Source organism: Melospiza melodia, chromosome 1 (assembly GCF_035770615.1).
Source record: "Melospiza melodia melodia isolate bMelMel2 chromosome 1, bMelMel2.pri, whole genome shotgun sequence".
NCBI classification, from domain to species: Eukaryota; Metazoa; Chordata; class Aves; order Passeriformes; family Passerellidae; genus Melospiza; species Melospiza melodia.
In genome coordinates this window covers 158,022,655-158,047,205 of record NC_086194.1, presented here as the reverse complement: position 1 = coordinate 158,047,205, position 24,551 = coordinate 158,022,655, and the positions used below count along the sequence as shown (strand labels likewise).

Genomic DNA, 24,551 nt, shown 5'->3' with positions numbered 1-24,551 from the left:
GAGAGAAGCATGGGCCAAAAGGGATCTCCAAAGAAGGAAACATCACAAAGAGGCAGAGGGAAGAACCAAGTGGGGACTTCTGTTTCCATTTGCTACTACCCCAAACAGTTAAGTGACCTTTTTAGAGAAGAAGTGAAAATAACTTTGTGGGGGGAAAAAAACATGGTACAAGGAAGGACAGCAGTTAGGTTTCCTTTAAACGCCCCCCAAGAGAAAAGCAATAGCATCTGAGTGAAAAATGGTGCTGCACCATCAGTACGTTTTCCTACTGAACAGAAACTACCTAAAAGTCATTCAGTTTGGTGTGTTGGGAGCTGACATTTTTCTTCCAAAAGGCACATAATCCCATTTTGGTTGGAGGCCATAAAAGTGCCACCCTGCTCCAGTATTCTACTCATATGTTTATTTGGAAATTTTAACATTGTTTTTAAAAGCAGATTTAATTTTGGCTTACAGTCAATATCCAAAGTAATCTTGAGTACCTTGAATGTAACTAAATTTTTAATATATTTGTAACTTCAAGCTAATATGAAAACATCCAGAGCTGGAAGAACACCCATTCTATTATTTGCAGAGATTTAATCTCTCTCTTCAGTTGCCATTTTCCTCTCCTTTCACTTATTTATTTTCCTGCAGTTGGCATACTCTTAATGGTTAATTACATTTTAGACAGTGCAGCTATTTTTTAAGATTTTACTTTCTGTTAAAATACTGAATCAGAAGTACATACACACTTTGATTTAGATTTTTAAATAAGAGAAATTTAAACTTGGTAGAAAAACAGCACCTGAACCAGCCTCCTCACACAGATCAAAGTTAAGACAAAATCATCTTAAAAAAATTACAATATTTTTTATGTAAATTCTATTCAGATAAAGATAATAGTTTGACCAAGGCAAATAGAAAATTTTAAGGTCACTTCTTGATTTTCAGTGGGGCATTAAATTTACAATATAGTGGAAACATTACCAGAACTTTACTTTTAAAATGGTCTATGTCAGAACCTTAATTATATGTTAGACATAATGAAGATGATCACAAATATTTCTGCCATCTCTGTATCAGCTGGCAATCTCCCCACTCCAATAATATGAGTAACTGAAAAAAACAAAAAATTCAACAAATGCTTCAATAAATTATTGTGATTAGATTTCTCAAATTCCATGTGAAAGTGGAGCCTCCTCTAGACTAATCCTAGAATATGCTGCAATTCTTTACTGAATTAGTCTAAGGATGTTGTCAAAGAATCACCATGGAACAAAATGTAGTGTTCCATGACCAAATTCGAGCTGTTTAAAAATGAAGGACAGCACCACAATAATAATGGTCAAATTCATGACTCTGGGCAGACAGCAAATGTGACTATTCTGTATATGTTTGCAGTAAGATGCATTTTTTCACTAAAACTATTTTAATAATAGACTCTTGGATTATAATTACAATTTTAAAACATATTTGATTGCGTTAAAGGAGAGAAATGTGAAAAACGTGGCAAATTTGATGGCAATTACCCCTTAGATAGATGGAACATCTTTGAAAACACACTGAAAAGTTATTCAAGGGTATAATAGAAATAGAAATGCAACTTGCAGCAGAAATCACTACCATGTTAATATCTGTCAGTCACTATCACCTAGTAGTATCTGATAGATCAGAGATTTTTCTTCTCATTAAACGAAAGTGAAAAAGGGACCTTAGGCTTGCATTAATGAGGATGGTAGTCCTAGATAGTAATTATCCAATCAAAAGGGAGCTAAGAAATGTGCAAATTAATACAGGTGAGTTTTACTCAGCGGTGTAGTACAATTTAGATGAACAGGGGTCTTACAGAAGTAAATTCTATTCACTTGATTTTTTACAATTTTGGACATTTCCTTAATAACTGCATCATCCTGGACCCCTTAATTCAAAACCATATGTCCAATACATGACACACACTGCAATTTTTCCTGAACAGACAGACAGGCAGACTGATAAAAGAAACTTTCATCTTTCTGATGTCCATCTGAAGAGCATCCCTTTCCATGGGACTGTCTCAAAAGTTGTCCCAAAGGAGAGATTTGTTGGATTATTTCAGACTCCTACTTATAAAGGAGTTGCTATCATACCACAGCAGAGTAAGGCTTAATTAAATTATTTTCATTTGTTAGGGCAAAGTTCAACTGAAGATATTAATGTCAAATGTCCACTGAATGGCAGCTTATTGTCATGCTTAAACAGTGGAGCTTAGAGATAGTGTCAGCTTCTTGCTTTTGAGATGCATAAAACAAACTTTGACACTGTATTTCTAATAAATGATACTGGAAGTGCTTTAGTTCATTCCTACTAGTTCATAAGGATGATCCAAGTTGTGCTTGAATTCAAAACTGATTATTGTAGCTTTTATCTATTTAAAAAGAAATGTTGAAAATCATGGTAGGATGCAACACTACAGCCGAGAAAAGTGTACTTAAAAAATGGAAAATAAGAGTCTGCAAATGGAATTTCAACAAATAACCAGACTCAAATGACAAATAAAAAAGCCAAAGTATCCTTCTTAAAAACTTTGCGGATGTTCACCACTGATCAATTTCCTTAAATTAGATATTCTATCTACAACTTGAAGAGGTGTCCAGGAAGATGACACCCGGAGCAAGACCCAGCCAAGATGCTGGTCAAGACCATGCATTAGTTCATCCTCTTAGATATTACTGGCCTGACTGGGCTATTCTGGGCCTTAAAAACAATGAGTGACCCCAGAATGACACATATGGCAAACAGAGCCAACCCTTCACAATGGTGATGGTCATGCTGCTTTTGAAAATTGTAATTTTTACATTGTTCTAGTTAGTGAGCTGGTTTGGCAGGATGTTGTGTAAACAGGATTATTGTATGGGCAGTAGATAAGACCACTGAGAACCTTTCAAATTTAATTTCTGCAAAACATTTTATAAAATGTACACTCAGTCACCACGTTTATTTCTCAGTTAGGCTCTAAGCCTGATCTGATACATTGCCCTGGCAAACTCCCAAAGACTACCTCGGTTTCCATTTCTGAATAATAGTAACACTTTTTAATTTCATAGGAATGTTGTAAAAATTAATTAATTAGTCACCTGACTCTCCTATGTGTGCCTATTAAAGACAGCAAGGATAATATTTAACCAGTGGGTCTTAACCTAAAAGATTCCAGGCATTTTGGCACTGATCCAAGGAAACACTTCAGCATGGCTTTCCTGGACCTGGACCAGAGTATTCAACATCTTTCAGGATCAAGTCAAGTGTCAATAAGATGAAAAGCAATATAGACAGACCATGATTATTATTTATTCCCTGACTGATCCTGAGGGATGGTGAATCTTCCCCTCACCAAGTGATGAGTGCCTTCAAGTGAATAGCTTCCTTGCCGAGATATTTATCTTCCAGCAGATTTTAAGAACTGTAGAAAAAAGAACGCAAAATCCCACCTCCCCATATCTCTGGGAAATTTACTATCTAGAATAAAGGAGGTAAGAGATGTCAAAGTATACAAAAACTGTTTCAAGAGATATTTTAATATGGATGTGATGTCTAATGTCAATAATTTTGGTTTTTCTAGGACTGTAGAATTTAGAGAGCTTTCATCACAATGTATCATATGCCTTGTATCATAAGCAATTCCCAGAAAAGAAATAATTTTCCCCTTATTTTGTATCAAAATAATTAAATGCATCACTGGTGATCTCAAACACATCTACTCACAGCATCCCAGGCTGTTTCATAATGAATCACAACTGATCCCAAAGTGACCATTCTGCAAAACCCTGTTAGGAAATTGACTGCAGGCCAGGGAGTGGTACTAATCACACAACCAGGCAGGACCACAGCTGCCCAGCTTAGCTGTGCAGCTCTTTTCCTACTGAGCAAACCAGTAAGTTCTTCCTACCGAGTGGAGCTTCTGGTAGAGGCCACACGCGTTGCATACATATCCACCATTCGCATTCTTCCGCCAGAGAGAGGTCTTTGTGGTCAGGCAATTGGCACAGAAAACACCCGAGCCTCTACGTCTCTGAAACAGGGAAGAAAAAGGGAAAAAAAACAGGTCAGAGGTGAGTCACATGAGCTGTGGAGTTAGGACAAATCAACACAGGAGTTTTGTCTCTAGACTGGCAACAATGACAGTATAAAACCACACTGCCCACAATGAGGTCAGGTTCAATTGTGCTTAATAGGCACCACTGATTTTCATTATAATTAACCCCAGAGTGATGGATGAGGTGTGTGAAACACCAAAGCCTTTTCAGAATAACAACTTTAACTTTTTGAACTTCAGGTTTTGTGCATTTAATGATGGTTTCTAAACAGCAAATTCTGAAAAAAAAAAAAAACCTTGGAAGCTGACAGAACATTCCGCAAACTCTCCTGGTTTCACAACAGATTATTTCCTTTTAGCTAGCTTTATTTAAAAATGTGATTGGTAACAAGAATTCTAAAACACCAGCAAACAATTAATTACAGTTTGTACCTGTCTCATACTAATTCCTTTAACAGATATTATATTTGAATACATGATACTGTATTTTCCACTTATTCCTGAAATCAGTATAAGCTACCATATACTCCTGCAGCCCATATGAACAAATAAAAGTACAATATTCTTGAATGAGACCTCTTCTGAACTTCAAATGAAGTCCCAGAAAACACTGTCTCATCAACAGATAGATTAATTTATTTATTTTATTTTAGTCAGGCAAAGAAGGGCACAGTAAAGCTTCCCCAAATACAAATTGATTTTAACCAGACTGAGCTGTGCATTCATCAGCTTTCATAATGATGCAGGAATATTTAAAAGTAGGCATGTTTATGAGTATTGCTCATTAAATTTTTTCTATGGAGTAATGATTTCATTAAACTTCTCATTTAAACAAAAGTCAGGCTGTGTTTGTGGGCCCAAACACCAATAAGCAGGAAATGGAATTCTTTTGCTGAAAAGAAAATACGAATTTTAACTCTGTTTCCTTTTTGCAAAGGGAAAAAATGATCAGTAAGAAACCTTCACCAGCTAAGATAAGAATGAGTGAGTACAGGGAAAACAGTCTGGGTGAAAACTAATTTTATTATAAATTAAGAATTACTAACACTATAAGTAAAAATTTCAGGGTTTCAGAAAATTTAAGTAATTTATTTAACTTTAGTTCATACTGAAGAAGACTGGTGCTCATGCCAAAAAAATACAATGGTTATAATTGTACTCTGATACATTTCAAATGGAAAGCTTTCTGTAGACATAATTTTGGCTTCAAGACTGGAACACTTTCTTGGCATTGAAAGGGCATTTGATTCATCGGGTGTTTCACAATGTATCACTAAAAAGACCTGGTGAGCAGCCAGTTCCCTATAGGGTAATTTTTCCATCCAGATGCAAGTGCTATCAGAGGCCCTCGTCAGCTAAACTAATTATGATCTTGCATTTGCTGATGCCTGCTCACTCTAACGTTCGACATCCTCCATTAATCATCAATACAAGGAAAATGAATGAAACGTAAAGAAACGAGGGCTGGTAAGCTGCACAGCCATAAAAATCTGAAATGAGTGCAATAATTTAACAAGATTGGCGAAATGTTTTTAGTGAGCACAAAGTCAGGCTAACAATTGCCCTTTTAAACCAAGAACACAATTTCATTTGTAGAGCATGTTGTGGTACTTTAAAGTGATACAATAAAATCAAGATTGTCATCAAGATAATCCCTCTCTCACGCCCGTACATCATCCCCTATTTTGCCTCTTAAATCAGATGCAGTAGTATATGACATTTTTCTCAGTGTAGCTAAGGGGAGAACTAGATGGTAGTTGATGTCCTTCAGCAACTATCTAACTAGTTCTGCATATAAGCCCTGGAAAGATGCGCTCATCTACACGTACATTGAAGGTCTCAATTCGTTTTGTGGCTGGATATCCTCGACCAGTTTCACCTGGCTGCTGAAATATTCTCCATCAGAGTACAATAAAAGCCTCACTAGACTAATCCCAACTTGGTCCACTTGGAGGGCGAGACATTTCCAAGCGGAAATGACTTTATATGGCCAGGATTCAGCTACCACTGCAGAACTGTTCCTTTTCATTCCTACTTCTTGTATGCTGGTCTACAGTTTCTTAGTGTGGTGTATTAACCAAGTGGAGTCTTAATCTGAGTCAGTCTTTCCACTGTTTTATTTCTGTTTGTGTTCCCTGAGTTTGGGAAATACCCTCTACAAAGACATGGAAGACTATTAAAATATAGAGAGAGCAGTCTAGTTTGTATGCTGCATTGAAGGGGGACAGAAGGTAAAGTTACACAGAAATTTTCATTAAATGCAGTGGAGCTAGTATATCTATACAACATTGACAAAGGCAACTAATTTTCTCTTTTCTAAAGAAAGATCTGATTCAAACTGGGTATTAGTTGCAGTGAAATCATGTAATGACTACAGCTGACAAAAACCTGCAAAATACATAGCAGTAGCTGTTTGTATTGAAATTCTATACGTCTGCTTATTCACTACTTACAAATATTTATCTGTTTAAAATTTCAAGTAGTCCAGCTAAACATCCTTCTCTAGATTTAATGCAGAGTCTGTAAATTCCTCTTTTGTGCTGTTCTGTGTTGCACCTTATCTTACTTTACATTCTCTGATTTCTGTACTATTTAAGGACCTTACAGGATAATCGACACTGACTATTTCAGCATTAAAGTGTTTCAACATAGCTTATATGTACTAATAAATGAATAATTGAAACACCTCTGGAAAAACTTAAATGCTGACGCTTCGTTGAGCATTTTGGTTACAAACCAGCTATTTTTAGTGGGGACACACAGCTTTAGAGTGGATTTCCTGCCACAAAACAGGACTATGGCAGAATTGGACTAAAGATTCTTGACTCTCGGATGCTACTAACCACAGAGAGGACTTGCCTGTCAAAATACACCTCAGAAATTTTCATGTCTGCAATAAAAAAATTGGAGGGCTTTTTAAAAGGCCTACAATGTAGCAAACCTATTATCTTAAACAAATAATGTTTCTTAAAAAGAAAAACAACAAAAACCTAGGCCTTTACTTCTCATATAGCAAGTTTTCTAAGTTATTGGTCAGCAGAAATTATTTTGGGGGTTTTTTTGCTAAATGTTCATTAGCAATTCTGTTAGTGATGGTACTTCTGCATGGATCTGTTTGGCTTTGCATGCTCATCACTTGACCTCGTCAATAATATGGGTCAATATTGCTGCTTTTCTGGGTAGTCTTGCAAAGAAACAGGCACTTGAGCTCAAATCCAGCAAAGCCTGTGCTGCAGCTATGGCCCACAGCCCCCATAAAACCCAGCCATGGGCTCAAGTTGAGCACCACCACTACCATTCTCAAGAAATATGTTGGAGAACTTTTACTCCCATTCTAATGAGATCCTACCACATTTAATTTCTTAAATCAGCATAGTAAATGTAGGTCAACATGACTAGTCATGAGAGAGTCTGAGCCACAGATAAAAAGATTTCAGTCTGTGATCAATGCCACTAGCACTGTCTGGAGTTATCAATGAAAATGTCATGTACATCCTTGGAAGAATAAGCCAAAAGGGTCTAAATAACTAAAATATGTATCTACTAAGTCAAGCTTTAATCATCTGGGGCCTTACAGCCACTACATTACAATCTCAAATCCTGAAGGGGCCAGTGCAGAGAAAAGCCTATCTCTATTTCCATTCCAGTTCTGAGGTCTGGGCGTTTAATATCACAGTTGTCTCAAATCACATTAGGCTGAAACTTGGCGTATGTTTTTGTCAGCCCAGATGTAACTTTTTTTTTCCTTCTTTCTTGGTACTGAAAACTTTATTTAAATCAGTTCAGCTGTTTATAATTTGGAGATTTGCCAAACTGGGGGGTGGGTGGAGAGGAGATTTCAAGTTTTTCAGAAAACTTTCTAACAATCTACAGTCAGAGTGGCTTTGCTCTGGGGAAAATAAAAGTATGCACACATTTTAGTGTAGCAGTACCAAAGGAACAAGTGGATTATTATTTTTATGTATCAAAGTTATGAAAATTTGTAATTATTCACTGAATATGTCTTGCAGACGTCTCTATTGACTGTTTTCCCTTGGTAAGAGCCATGATGAAAGCATGTAATTGCATAACAACCCTTGATATGCAGAGTATTTACTCACATTTTTTATGGTTTCATATCTTGACCATTTCAAATTGAACAAGTCTGAAACTTGGTATATAGAGCGTCAAGCCCCAATGCCTAATTTTTTTTTAACTCCTTAGATGATTTTCACTAGCTACCAATACTTCACTGAAACAAGGCAATTATTAGTAGTCCATTCTGCTAAGCAATAAACCAGCAGAGAATATGGTAACAAGTGATTCACTCAGGTGTCTTGCCAGGGTCTTCATAAAAACTGCTTTCAATTTAAAGGATTGACTCTACAGTTCATACAATTCCAGACTTTGTAGCAATGCAGAAGACTTCTTATACTCCACATTATACAAAAATATTTCATAATATACTGAATTTTCAGGGTATTTTTCAGTGGAAGTTAATGTAGCAAAATATATCCTGCAAGAGCACAGCCAAAAACAGTACTCAGGAACTGTGACTTTTTAGCTAGCTAGACTAAGCAATGGTGCCTGACACTCTGCTAGTGCCAAATACATCCTGTTTTCAAAATTTCTGCCAGAAGATGCTTTTAGAAACTCAAATAGGCTCCACAAGCAGCAGCCAAGGATTTTTCTTACATCACCCTCTTTGTTTTGGACTCAACAAAACTTGTCTTATTGCTGATTACTTTCACTTCCCCAACACGAAACAATGATATGATGAGGACTGAGTGGATTTTTTACCATCTCTGGCCTCTCTAATGTGCCAGAAACAGAGCACACTGTTAATCATGGCTCCAGAACATGAGGTGCAGTGAAATCATAAGTGTTGCCCAGGAATAAGCGTGTGGCTGACCTACTCCCAGCGATGAAGTCGGGGAATACAACCATATATGCCTCACTGAAAAAAGGCAAAATGCCGGCTCTGGAAGCTCTCCTGCAACACGGGAGGTCCAAAAGGAGAGATGAGGAAAGCTGCACACACGCTCAGTTTGAGCCAGGTGACTTGCTGTGGAGAGCAGCAATTGTAAGCAGCTGCTCTCACTGGGCTGCTACCACACAGTACAGAAAAACAGCATAGTGCACTCGTGATTGCATCTATCTTTGTTGTGCTTGCACTGCCGTAATTTTGAAAGGGTTTCGTGTTCCACACCTGCTGTGTCTTTCCTGCTTTGTCCTCCTTATATAAGCAGGTATTTGATTGTCTTGAGTTTTGGTGAGGTTTAGATTAAAGTTTAAAACCTGGGCAGCAGGACAGCATCTGGATGTTGGAGAAAGCACTACTTTCTTCTGATTAGGGTGGGAAAGGCATCCTTCAGACCTCACTTCTTTTGGTTGCAAAGGCACTCAGACCTTTCTGAATGTTTTTAATCAGAACTGCTTTCTCTCTCTACTGTGAAAACAGACACAACTATGTTTCTGTGAAGTTTCACATTTTAAAAAATTAGTTGCTTTTGCTGTAACTATGTCTAAATTAAAAAGAAACTCCTTGAGGCTTCCTTCCCTTATAACCTCAACACCTTTTAGGAATACACCAGACACGGCAAATTTTTGTCCCAGAAGTGAAAAACCAAAACACAAAAAGCAGAGTATTAAAGTAGAAGTTGTTTTCAACCTTAAGTTAGAGTTAACAGCTGTCTCTACGTCAATTTAATGTGCCAAATCCAAACTCTTTATCTAAGACATTTTCAAGAACAATTGCATTAAACATCTGTATTTGAAAGACATAAGAAAGACATTAGGAAAGACAAGGTAAAAAGAAAGTAAAACTGCCAAAAAGTAAAGTCAAAATTGCACACTTAATTCATATAGAAAGTTAGTGGAATTTTTAATGCTGTATTGTGACAGCATCTTTTTATGATATATGCTGTATCATAAACTTTTAATGGGAGGAATCAAGGGGGTTTTAGAGAGAGAAAAAACTCAGACAGTAAATTAAACATTACTGCTAGTGCAGCCTTTTAGAATCCTCCCCCTGATCCCTTAGGGAGAGTAAATATTTAAATGTTCATGTAAACTGCAATTATTTTTTTAACAGCGACAAAAATGAAGATGAGTAGTTTTTTGTCCCAGCATTTGAAGCTGTATTTTGTAAAGCTACCTAAGAAACAGCAGCATTCACTACTCAAAAAAAATCCCCAACTCCACCCCAAAAACCAGACAGCAAACTACAGTCTTTTTGTGTTGTGTTGAGCAAGTAAATAAGATACTAGTTTAGGATGTTAAGTAAGATGCTAGCTTAGGATGATTTCTACCGAAGTAAAACAATGACTGGTCAAAATAAATTACTAAATTAAGAAAAACAGAGCAACGAAAAGAAGCCAGTAAATCACTTGCTGTAACTCTTCACTGCCGTCACCTCCTCACCTTTACATCCTCCCTCAAGTTACAGCTGACCCAATCCTTGCCACTGTGCAGAAAGGGACCTGGCTTTGGACACCACCTTGAGCCAGAGCCTGAGCTCCACAAGCAACAATTTACCATTGCTTTCATCTTCTGTTGATAGCCATATGCACTATAGGATTAAATAATCACAGTACACTTTACAATGACTTACTAATTTTTCATTCATTTGAGCATTTATCAGTGAAAATCAGGAAGTTCAAATCATATTTCCTTGTCAATCCTGACAGTTACAGAAGGCAATTTCGTAGTTTCCCCCTCAAGATCTGCAGTGGCAGAAACATGAAATAATAAAACTTTTTCTGCTGGCAAGACTTCCTTGTCACAGTTAGTGGCAGTTGATTTGTAAACACAGTGTGTTAAAAATTCATGTGATTTTCTGACAGGCCAAATACATACACAAAGACTAAATAGATACACATATTTTTTAAAATGTGTATTATTATTTATATAGTTATACCACTTATTTATTATACGAGGCATTTGCAATGAACAATGAGAAATAATTTCTGATTATCTATAAGTTAGTCTGGTTTACAGAGAGCTAAATATTTATTTAATCATTTTACACAAAGCATGATTTTTTATAAAGCAGTTGCCTTCAAATGTCTTTTACTGGATATAATGTATTTTTATGGTCTTAGCCTTCAATTTGTACAAGGTGACCGCCATTAAATCTCTTCCAGTGCCTCAAAGCAGCCAGCACACTATGGTGTAGGCTCACTTCTGCTGTATTTTGCCACTAAATGTAAGCAGCATGACAAAGATTTCCATGGAGGCAACCCAAAATTTTATTTTTAAGGTTTTATTAAGACCAATAGCAAACAGCAAAAGCAACCTGAAAACCTGCATTTCCCGCACAAGAATGATGTCACTTTGCAGCAACTGAAACCTATTCAAGAGGAATAGGAATTCTGCCTCCAATAATTCACCGAGTCAATTACACAGGAAAGTACTGTAATGGGCTGTCCCCCGTCAAAGAGCTCACGTACACCACTTCCTTCTCAATTACCAACTTGTCTGCATTGCCATCTGTAAAAACGAACGCATACCTTGTGCTGCCAGTTTCTGCTCCTGCACTTCCATTAGTGGAACTGGCTGCAGCTGCTCAAGAAGAAAGCCCTGATTGTCTTTGTTTCCCCTCCATGTAGGCACCATTTTTCTCCTTTCCTTCTCTACATCAGCTCAAGGTAACACATTATCTTTGTTGAGGTGTGCTCACCACTCTTTAAATTTAAAGTCTGGCTTAATCTGAGTCCTGTTATCTTTTCACAGTTTATCTAACACAGTAAAAAGATGCCAGCAGCACCTCTCAGCATCTTCACCAGAATTATGGAGTCTTGCAACAGGTTTTATCAATCCTTTTTAAGTACTGCTGTAAAAATTCCCAAGTTGCTGGATAAACAACTTTACACTTTTCTAAATCAGCTTAACCACTCAGGCAATTTTAAAACAGTATTTATGTGCAGCATTCAAAAATAAGATTAAAAAAGAAGTCTAATTTAGGAATAATAGTAATATTATCTGCAAAAAATGGTTAAGTAGACATATTAGTGTACCTAAGCAGGACAGAGGGAGCCTGGTTTGGGAACTGTGATCCTGGCCCCAGAACCTTTCTCTGCTTGTACTTTGCTGCAACAGATTCATGCAGCAGCTCTGATGCTGAACGGCTGCTTAAAACCTCGATGCCTGCACAGAGCGACCACTGCTCCTTCCCAAACACCATGTGCTTCCAAACAAACTCGGCTTTTCTCAGAAAACAAAACTAAGTTCTTATGAGTCTCTTCCATTTTAGTTTCAAATTAGAAACATAATGTAAAATGGTCTAAAATGTACAAAATTAGACTACTCTTCTGATCAGAAACTGGCTAAAAGTAGTATCCTCAGAACTAAGCATGCTGAAAGTGACATCGAGAAAATTGGAAATTCCTCAGACCCTTTTACTTCTTGGCACAAAGCAAAACTACCAAACCTTTGCTGTCTCAAATGGGGAATCTAAATCAATAGTCAGACTTTGCTATAAACTAACTGACTATCTGAGATAAAGAGTCATTTATGACGGTGCCTAAGCATGGAATTAGGTGCTTAAGTTTAGTCATCAATACCAAAGGATTTATGTTCAAGAAGGCACTCCATGTACCCCTCCTTTCATGAAGTAATCTTACTCATTAAATGAACAGACAAAGCTGGAGCAGAGCTCCGTCCGTATTTCCTTTAACACCCCGGCTCCGCCATGGCAGAAGCAGCAGACTGCTTTTGCAGATCTCAGCTACGAGCCAGAATGGAACTCTACATGTGATAGTAATTGAGGGTCCCAATCCCACAAGTGCTCTGCTGCAAGCGTGAGCACAAAGCTGCTGGAGTTCTCAGCTTCTGGCATCTGTTCCCACTTCCACAGAAATCAGATGGGCAAAATTAAGTTTTGAGGAAAAAAAAAATCACAGACATTTAAAAAACATTCCCTGACCTTATTAAAGCCCACGTGATCTCTATTTATACAGAAAATAGCTCAGAAAGCCAGCATCTGAGAAGAGGAACTCTCATTTGTAGATTTTGGCTGAGGGCTGCCAAAATCAGCAGGGGAAAGGCTCCTCAGGGGTAAAAATTTCAAAAGCCATTAAGAGTCTTAGAAGCCTCAGTTCCACTGACTTTTGATCACATACATCCTTCCAAATTTGCACCCTAAGTCTGGAAACTACACTGTAAGAATAACTTTTAATTCAAAGTTACAAAATTAGGATCTGAAGTTTTCATAGAGGTCTTCTAGACTCAGGGAGGAAATGTCAATTAGGTGTCTACTCCTTGGTGAAAATCAGTGAGGTAAAATTTACCTGTTACTTGTACTTTAAAAAAATTTCCCTTAGGACCATTAATTTTATTTAAAGAAAGAATGTAACGAGAAAATGTTTCACATGGGCAGCTATAGCTCACATACTTATACTTGTTCAGGAACTGTAATAACTATAATTTGAATCTCATGCAGTCCCTGTGAGAAAGCTGTTCCTAGTGTAGGATACAAAGCAGACTATGTCCACCTTTTATTTTTAATACACTTAGGACTGCAGTCTTATTGCAGATCTTGTTACGTGCTGTTACTAGAATGATTTCCATTCAGAAAAATCAACATTTGCCAACCCATACCACACAATTACCATAGTTATTTCCTATTGTGAGCTTAGGGAGAAACTGTGGTATCCCAGACACCACGGTGTGGTAAATATTGAAAATTAGTGGCCTTTTTATAATGGACATTTTCATCTAATCCAATCCATTCCAAACACTTCCAGATAAAAAGATAATATGCCAGAGTCTGTGTCTAAGTGGTTAGTTCTAACATAATCATCTTATTCCATCCTGTGATCACAGTTTCAGCAAAAACACTTGTTGGCTTCCTTTCTGATAGCTTTACGAAGTAAGAAGGGACTAGTGATGTGATCAACTCCAACACCTACCTAAGAAAGTAACTCCTAGTAGAGAAAAGAGGAGGGAAAAGAACCCAAATACCACCTCTGTATTTTTTAAAAGCTAACCCATCTCATATTGCCTGGAGCCTCCCAGGTTGCACTGGGCAAAGCAGTGCCAGCAGGTCAAGGGATCCTTCATCCCGCTTAGCCCTGGGGAGGCCACACCTGGAGCACTGTGTCCAGTTCTGGGCTCCCTGTACAACAAATATCTGGATGTGTCAGAGAGAGTCCAGTCAAGTGCCACAAAGATGATTAAAAGACACAGTCTACTATCATACAAGGAGAGCCTGAGAGCTGTGACTGTGCAACCTAGAGGAGAAGGCTCAGGGGATCTTATCAGTATGTACCTGGTGGGGGAAGGAAAGGACAGAGCCATGCTCTTCTCAGTGCTGCTCCGTGAGAGGACAAGAGGCAAAGGCACAAACTGAAATACAGGAAATTTCATGTGAACATAATGGAAAATCTTTGATACTGTGAGGGTTGTTGAACACAAGAGCAGGTTGCCCTGGGAGGCTGTGGAGTGTCTGTCCTTGGAGAAACTCCAAACTGACAGGACACAGAACTTAGCACCATGTGCTGGCTGATCTTCCTCTGGGCAGTGGGGTTGGATGAGATTTACCTCCAGAGCTGCCTCCCAGCCCCAACTATTCTGTGAAGCTTTCTTCAGTGAGAGGTCTAGATTGCTTAGAATAAAATGCTTCTATTCTAATAATTTCCATCCATTTGTGCCTTAAATGCTATTCATTTGCATTGCAAAAGAAAATATTTTAAATTTCAAGCATATTAAAGTATTAATTGCAATAGACCAGACCAAATTTTATAGATTACAAACTGCACAGCTATTAAAAATGGAGAAACCTACTTTCAAATTGCACTGTGAATAATTTCAGAGTGTTTACGATGAACATTGTAAAGTATCAAAAGTAGTTTTTACAAAAATATTTCACTGCTTGCTCTTTCCTATCAAGATCCTAATGCCTACTTGTAAATGAGACTCAACATACGGTGTTATATAGCTTTCTTTAAAAATACCATTAAGATGAGAAGAAGAGAACAACTGTTCTACATTTTAGAGACATTTCTCCTTAAATAGTGTTTATGTACTGCAAGCATCCCTTCCATAAACAAACCAGGTCTTTGGAACAAGTGAACACAATCTCTGAAGAATCTTTACCAGCTTCTATTTCTGGTACATGATGCATTGTGAATTTTAGGCCAACATGGGCATATGGTATCCTAGTTTGATAGGAATCATTTCATGGAATTCAAGACAGAGCCACAGCACAATGACTAGAGACTTTAAAATCTGAGATGCAACACAGGGTTAAAAAAAAAAAAAAAAGAAAGAAAAACCCAGAAAAATAAATATTTCCGGATACAATACTAGAAGCAGTAGAGGCATGTAAAAGCACAAGAAAAAAGTAAAGTCATAAGGAATACTCTGAATCCCCTGTTAATCAAGCTTAACCTCATTAATCAAACAGCCTTAATCTCTTTTTTCTTCCTTTAGGAGAATTCACCCTTTATTTTCTATATTTAGGAAATATTTATTTCCTATATTTAAGAAATATTTTTTATTATTTCCTATATTTAGGAAATGATAAAAATAAAATCCAAACCAAACAAACAACAAATACCAAACAATATTTATCTTAGGAACATTCATGAAGGATTTGAGGCTCTTCTGCCTTTGCAGCCTTAGAAACTGGTATGCCCTCTCTTCTTTCTCTGCTCATTCACATCTGCCCAGAGAGAATACTGTTATTACTGCACAGCAGTGCTTCCAGCAGCCCTAGTCTAATTTTTCTCTTACTGTTAAGAAAGTGGCTCTTAAATTGCTTAAGACACCAGCTCCAAAATCTGTATTGTCGGAATTAGACTGCATTTCACCAAAGGAATTGTTTCTAATGCAAGTGACAAGGGACGGCTTACTGCTGGGGGCGGTCATTCTCTGAAATGGCACAAGCCTGACAAGAGCAGTAAGAGAGAAGCAAATAACTTAGCGGGGTTTTCCATCAGGAGCTCTGCGTGCCGAGGACAAAATGTACCCACCCTGTCACATACTCAGGCACTGGTTCAGAGCTGTGAAGGACTGAAAAACGGCTTTCAAGAAATCAGGCACCGCCTGAAGGAGAGGCATGGCGATAACTGTCCTGCCAGCCCACAGCTACCTTATTTTTCACATCCTTTGGAGTCTTCTTAAATGAAGCTGACTGTGCAGAAATGCCTTGTAAAACAAGCCCTCTCCTTCCTTTCTGAAGTGGCATCAGCCTAACAGCCCTGCAGCCCCGCTCCCGAGCGGCTGTGGCTGATCCATGTGTAGCTGTGAGGCAAAAACCACAGCGCTGCCTGTACGTGTTCCTGCGCTCGTGCACGTCTTGGACACGGACTCAAAGAAGGACTGACTGGTCCCATTCTACTACCCAATTTATCAGACTTTAGATAGAAAACATCAGGGAACAGTTTCCTTTTTACCTTCCACCTGCCAGTATCAGAATTCATCTGATTTTGAAGTCAGCCTGTAGAAGGCCCACATATACAAATCTGAAATAAAAAGAACCCTTTAAATCTAGACATGCTGTATGAAATCATAGCTGCTACTTGTGAAAAGTCTACATTCAAAGCCATTTCTATCTTACTTGACAGAACAAAAACTCTGACAATCTTAAGAATTCACTTTTCAATTTAATACAGGTTTTATTTTAACAGTGAATGTCAAATTGTTTTCACTCCCTTTTTTTATCTTTATCACCTACTAGAATCTTTAGAAGTGAGAAGGAAAAATAAGTACACCAGAAAGGACCACATTTATAATGGCATGTCTTTTTCTACACAAAAAAAAATAACCTTCCATTTCATCAGCTTCTTTGCCAAAAGCCCTTTCAGGAACTGAAAAGAGAAGGGCCTTTATTTCCTACATATATTTTATAGGAAACATTTTTTGGTTCTGTGTCATGCACTAGGATTTCACACCTTAGTGGCTGGCCGTATGGAAATGGACATGACTGGAAACTTCATGGCTGTGAAACCCTGATAGTAAAATCAGCCGGAAGATGAGGAAGGTGTGGGGAACACTGAATGATTCATGCAGAAACAACCTCGGGATCCTTTGAGGAGATTTTGAGATGGCTGCCAAAGCTACCTGACTAAGACCAGCATCCTGCACCCTCTAAAGCAGGCTGTAAATCTGAGCATGATACAGAGAGAGTACAGCTCTTTTAAATAATGCCCACACATGTAAGTGGATGTGACATGTATGGATTTTTATATGGAAAGATCTTTCCAAAATCAGGGTGCAATTACCAATGAGTTATACCTCCCAGAAATAATTCCTAGCATATAAATACCAGGCCCTGTTTCCTTTATTAATAACAGTCAGAGTTAATGAGGGAACAGCTTCCAGAAGTTACTATAAGCAGTGCAAAGCTAAGCAACTTAGCCACAACATTCAACAAATCAGTGCTTTGCAACTGATTCTTCCATTGCCAAATCAAAGACAAATCCTCTCCTACTTCATACGCAGTTAACCTATTGCATAAAGCACAAGGAAAACAGAAGACAGTAGAAAATGTACATAGTTAGCCCTGCCTTGCTTCCAGTCTGTTTTCAACACAGAAGAAGAAAAAAGAAAGATTAAAAACTGACTGCATTGAGTTTGCTTTTTGCTATGGTAAGGATAATTCTTGGCTGATTTTACGACGGCCTTGCCATCTACCTTTGGAGTCCTGGCACGTGTGGCAAAACCAGAGCAGGCATGGCAGACTAATCTGGAAGATGACCTGCACAATGTTACATTTCGGGAATGACAGTCCTGAGGCACAGACTGCCTGCACAGCCAGGGCTGTGATTTCTCCTAGGTTTCAGTTGATTAATGGCCTCGTAATGGAATACAAGTTTCCTACAGAATGTTGTAATCTCCCTACAAATTTGGTCTTGTCTGCTATTTACTGGCAGGTTGTGGGAGCAGGAGAGTGCTGCCCAAAGAACTGGGTGCAGTCTCAGGAACAGAGGGGAAGGGGCAGGAAGCAGCTGGGCAGGACTGTACCTTCAGTTGCTGGGACCAGAGGGTCCTGTGAGGGCTCTGAAAGGGTGCTGCTCCTGTGGCAGGGACAAAAGGAACACTGGGAAACCATACTTTGGGCAACACAACAACTGGAACGAGCTATTTTAAAGACGTGTCTGCCTTAAAAATGCCTAATCCCAGCCCTCGTTTTGAAGTGTTCCTGTGGGATGTATTTGCACACACACACACATGCCATCAATAAGCCAAGCTGCTCATGACTTTATGGCTCATTTTTGAATCCAGTGCAGTCTGTGGATCATGAGTCACACAGCCCGATCTTACACAAAAGGCCAAACAGCTACAGAGAGCAGAGTGAGAATGAAATTCCTCCATTTTTAGCAATGGTCACTCACTTAAGGCAAGATGGGGATCCCCTTGTTTATCACAGCACCATGTAAGATTACATAGTTATTTAAGCAGCAAAGTAGTACCAAAAAAAAAAGAGATAAAATTCTCAACTTGCAATTTCTGAAGACATCACTATGTTCATTAGTAAAGCAATAAGAAATCTAGCACTCACCTAGTAAAGACTCCTAGCCACTACTCTTGTGAGTTTTTCCATTAAACACTGCTATCCTGGATAGAGTAAATAACTGCCCAGAAATCTACTGCTCATAGTTCAATATTCTGGTATTTTTAAAACACACAACCCTTTTCATGCATGGATATCTCTTAATGTGTCTGCTGGAGATTCTGTGCAAAACACACACTTGCAAGAGGGAATGTTAGATGAAGCTTGAGTTATGGTGTTAAGATCTAACAGATTTTAGGAATAAGTCTGATCAACTAGTGCATTCCAGACTTTATTGCACATCTTACTTTTACTGTTTTTCCACCAACCAGCTAGTTAATGAGAGAAGAGGAAGAAAATGTGTATGCGATGGAAAGCAAAGCATTCCAATAAGCCACAGAAGTGGACAAATAATATAATAGCTGGGAATATCAATCAAAGATGTTAACATTAACTAGGTTTACTTTTCACACTATTTAAATACAAAAAAATATAGTGAGAAGTTTCTTTATTTTAGTCTCAGCCAATTTTGGGCCACACTGCATGTTAAATAAACTATTATTTAATCAAATACAGGCATATTAGTCTCACTCCTGCTGACAACTTCAATTAGAATATTTTTGCTTCATGCAAAAAAAGAAAAAAGAAAAAAGAAAAAGCTCATGATCTTTAAACTACTATGGCTTCTGCACAACATCTGGTTACAATTTTTTATATATTCAACCATCAAACTTCTATCTCCACACAACAGTTTACTCAAGATTTGTTTTAATTATCTTTCATTTCAAGCTTCATATGGCTTTGAAAAGAGGGTGAAAAGATCTCTTATGATGCAGACAGTCCCAAACTGAAAAGGACTATACATTGAAAGATGATTTTGAAACAGTTTTCAGAAACGAAAAATTCTTTCTATCATTGCCAGGAAACAAGTGCTACTTTAACTATTTCATTACACAGTATCTCTTGGCTTATTCATTAACGATTTTAATGGGTTTTAGCTGGATTCTAGGATTAAGGCAACTCTTTTTAGCACTTTCATTGGAGCCATACAAGTCACGAATATGTATTTTCTTTTTTTCTAGCTGATGTAACAGTGGAAACACTGTATTTCTAAAAGTAGTAGTTTAAAACAGAATCCAAAGCAAAAAAAAAAACCCCAAAACTGAATGTGACAAAGTGTAAGAATGAATTTTATAACAGCAGAGAAAAGCTTTGTTCACACACAGAAAAAAAAAAGTTACAATGCATTTCAAGCATCAGAGAAATCTAATTTATTTTCATGAGCCTGTTCACCTGTGTAAAGTTAAACACATCCACAAGCACATCCATCCAAGATTGGACCGAAGACAAAAATCAGGAAAATACCTGAGGTTCTGTTTTTATTAAATGTTAGAGCCTCAGGCAGCGAAAAGGACATAACATATTTTTTTTAAACAAGTATAGGGGTGCTACATCAAATCCCTGAATCATCACTACAGATAGAAACTGTCTTGTGCTGGAATCACTGTAAACAGTGCAGGATATGAAACTTCTTATTCATTTATTTGCATTACATATATGGATTAATGGAAAAGCATTATGGAAAGCTGTTATTTATTTTATGAGGTAACTGCTTTCAAATCCAGTAAATTAAACATCTTAACATCTTTTTCCTGTTTTTTAATCAGTCAGCACCCATAGCTCCAAGATAGGATATTCAAAGAAACTTCAGAGTTTTTCTCCTAGAGGTTTCTTCTGATGCCATGCATGGATTAGTTTAGACATGGAAGGTCATATTTTATTTTTTCCTCCTCTTAAAGATGCTCCAAAGAAGCCAGTAGAAGACATAGCTGCAAAAACACAGCTTATAACCATGATAAACTTATAAATAGTTGTGTTTTACTGACTCCAATTTTCAGACAGAAACTCTCTTAAGTTTGGTACTGGAGCAATACACACAGTCTGTTTAGAATTTATTTTTAATGAGGAAACTTCATTTGAGTATTAAAGAGGACCAGAAAATATAATTTTATTTTGGTTCTGTGAGAAATTCTGGAATTAAACCCATGATAATGTCTTTAAGTGAGTGACCACCAATGACCGAAGCATACACAATACCTGCATGAAAAAAAAAAACACCAACCCTTTTCAATCCATGGCCAACTACAGCAAAGCAAGTCTAATCTATGGAGCTCACTTCAGTTAGTGAGGAGGACCTGTGAGCAGGCTGCCTCACTGAACTCCAGGCACTGCCTCCACTGGGACTGCAAGAACTGCTGCAACACCTCCCCTCTTAGGGGCAATCTTTGACACTTTGCTTTGTAACCAGAAACAGGAAAACACGGAAAGATGCAAAACTCTAAGAACATGAACATCACTGATAAAAATGAATCACCATTTTTCACAAAGCTTTGGTTGGCACGGAGGATGATGACAGAGATGAAGAAGCTGTATTTTATTGAACAGCTTTGCAATCTCAGGCTCAAAATCCTGCAGCTCCCTAAAACGTGACTGATTCTCTGTGTTACAGCTGCCACCTCAACCTCTCGTAAAACTGCTTCATGTGGATTAAAGTGAGGAAACATGAATTGTCACTGACCTCACAGACACAGCCTGTGAACACTGGGCTTCAGTATTCCCTGCCATCTCTTATTTCAGGTATGAAGAACAGGATTTCAACTCAGAATAAGAGGAAGCCAGTGGTAAAACCTATTGCACATGCACCTCCTGCACACAATCCCCACCAACAATCCCAGGGTACCTTTGGAGTATGGTGGGAATTCAGACACGCGATTTTGATTAATGTTAATTCAAGTCGTGTGGCCAAATCCCTGTACACTACTTTGAGAGCTTATTCTAAAATTGAAATATAATTAAGGTTGCAACACAAACCAAATAAGGCAGGGAAATGACACTTCATTAGTAACCTATTGGGTGCAAGCACCATAGGTAACCTGTTGCCTCAGTACTATAATAAAATGTTTAAAGTGTTTATATACCACCACTGTCAGCTGCTTATGAAAATATGGTAAAGAAATCCAGACACTATTAAAAAATTGGTTAGCTTCTGCAACAATATAAATTACTTCTATAGATTATTTAGTTGTGGTACTGTATCTCAAGATTTTGCATACTCTTCCTAGTGACACTTGGAGACCAGCACATTTGTTCTCTTTGTAAATTTATACTGAAGACCAACCATGCATAATACAAATGACTGTCAATAGAGGAGCTGAAGAGCTGAAGGGAGTAGGATTGCATATGAGGAGTCTGTTTAGCCAAGGTCATAGGTAACAGAAAAAGGATCTAAATATTGTTTTCAGTTTTCCCCCTTGCCCAAATCTGTATTCTAGATCCTTATAACTGTGAATACCAAATTTGAACTCTAGAGCGAGAAAGGGTGCCATGCATAGTCCTTTGTCCCTAGCACTGCTTTTGCAGATGCCTAAAGTGGCCTTTCTGCGATCACTCTCTTATTCTTGCTCCACAGAAAACTGCCAAGTCAGTTTGGATTTTTTGGTTTTGTGGTTCCTTTTGTTTGCTGCTATTATTATTATTATTATTATTATTATTATTATTATTATTATTATTATTATTATTATTATTATTATTATTGTCATTGTTATTAATCAATCATAATAATCATTAACATTAGCAATAACACTATTATTCCTGTGGACTGTGGGCTAAGGTTTTTCATCTTCCTCCATCACATAAAAGCCAGTGGAAAGAGGAGTTCTCCGAACTCTCTCATCGAGGTAACAGTAACCTTTTTACTAAAGCTCAGTAGAAGATATTAAATAAACGAATGGCTACAAATTATAATCTGCAAGAACCTCCTTTTACAGTCTTTGCAGAGTAGAAAGAATGGGGTGGTTTTGTGTGTTTACATGTGTGCATGAACAAGGCAGGGGAAAGAGAGGAAGTGACAACTGATAGCAGCAATATTCTGCTGTGCCTTACAGAGCATGGAGACCTCACAGCAGCAAGCAGACCATGGTTTTGAGACCAAGCAACTTTCCTTATTATTACTGAAAGCAAGTTAAATTAAAGACACAAAATACAACTTGGTCCTTCATGTAAGATTTAGTATTATTATTTTAAACCTCAAGTATTTTGTGCTGGCATTCTGGACACGTGTAATGTTGTTGGTAGCACCAAATTCAAAGCTTTTAACATACGTACTACAAAACAAAATCTGAGAAATAGAACTGCTGCTTAATGGAAAGATATTAGGGCAGTAAATGTTAATCTCTATTACACATCTATTCATTATATTCCTTGCCATACTTTTACCAAGTTCAGAAGAGAGGACTTGTAAGACAAATTTGACTTGAAGCCTGTAATATTACTTTATAGGTAGACTCACATAAAATGTCCAAGTAAAATTATCTAAATTACAATTAATTTTTTTTCTTTAAAAATTCATTGAGTGTGTCTTATATAGATAGGCTTTTCTAAAACATTATGGTCTCTTTAAAAATGGATTAGAGGTACACTGTCTTCTGACATAGTGCAAGAAGCAGGAGTGTGTAGACAGCTCAGAGGATGTAATTTTTTCTCTCCAACATAAAAAGATGTGTGAAGTTACTATGGCTCTTCAAAAAGGCCTAGTAATTGAGCCTGGTTATGGTCTCATTAATGTGCAAGTTTCATTTATCACCTTCTTTCTTTGAGGATTATATGCATTGATTCATCAAGACTTGTGACACATGGTTTTCATTTGCTCTATTCAGTGCTTCTCTTAAAATCAGTTTGTACTAGATTGTAAGAAAAAGTCTGAAAGTAAATCACACTAGCCTCCTGAAAACAGAAATGAGAAAATTTCAGCTTAAAAAAAAATTACTATTAAATGCACTTTTATTCTCTTTTCATGCTCTCTACATGTTTTTCTTTCAAGTATGCTTAATAACATGCTTGCTGGAGTTAGTAATAACATAAAAAGAACAAACAAAAGAATGTGCACTGAACAGGGGAGATGTTGTCTACTAAGCCCACTATCACAAAAAGCAATTGATTTTACTTCATGTAAATGCAAGCGACAAGAATAAAACAGGCAAGGTCTTTTCCTGCTTATCTACAATATCCATGATAAGTTGTACAGTTTTTATAATGAGATGTCCTCATATAAATTTCCTTCTGCCTTCTTTCTTTACTTTGCTTTTCTAAAATATGTATCACTTCAAGTATTTCCATTCTGCGTGTCACTGGCAAATGCCAAAAATAGAGAAAGAGAGATCTGATAAAGATAAAGCATGACAAAAGTTTCACGGATAATTGCCTTCACATATCCAGTTCAGCTCTCATCTCTCCTAATTAGCCTCATTACCATACCTTAAGACAGACCAGCAGTCACTCAAACTCCCTGTTTTTAATGTCAAAACTATTGCTGACAGGCAAATGGACAACATATGCACTGAGTGAGTCTATTCTAGACTATTCTTTTACAAGACTAGCCTGCAGCAGAAAATACTAAACAATAGGTCTTCTATAAATGTATAATGAAAGTATACATACAGTGTGTGAATACTCAATAAATTATTGTTCTATTCATTGCTCCATCATCTCTTAAAATGAGGACAATAAAAAAGAAAAATCATTCTCCAGAATATCAAAGAGATCAAACCATTACAGTACTTCACTATTATTGATACAGACTTTTAGAACAGCCTTGCCACAGTGACTGAAAAAAAAATCACTTGAGTTCTGTAAAGTTTGACTCTGCCGGTACAGCACTGCTTTCAGCATACCCACGTTATCGCAGGAAGCTTTTTTGTTTTTACAAATCATGTTAAAATGAAAAAGCTTCATCCCATTGCTCATATTCATTTAAAATTAGCTCATAAAACGTATCCACAAATAGTTCACTGGGGCACTAGAAATATTGTAATATTAAACTCCACTGACTATCAAAACATTAAACTGTATAATGGGAAGGCATTGAAATCGTTCACAATGTCCATTTCTTTTTCACTGTTGTTTTAGTCCCACATTACATTATGTATGGAGTTTACATACATGGTACTTTGTTTTCATTTTCTCTAT

At 37.4% G+C, this 24,551-nt stretch overlaps 1 protein-coding gene across 7 annotated transcripts in view; it reads right to left on the bottom strand.

Annotated features, from left to right (window-relative positions):
- TRPS1 (transcriptional repressor GATA binding 1) overlaps positions 1-24,551 on the bottom strand; it is a 211,201-nt gene that overhangs the window by 7,059 nt on the left and 179,591 nt on the right. For all 7 annotated transcript variants that reach the window (XM_063173323.1, XM_063173346.1, XM_063173314.1 and 4 more), the window contains one exon: positions 3,905-4,027. In XM_063173323.1, the coding sequence (XP_063029393.1) occupies positions 3,905-4,027 (123 nt within the window). The remainder of the gene's footprint in view (positions 1-3,904; positions 4,028-24,551) is intronic.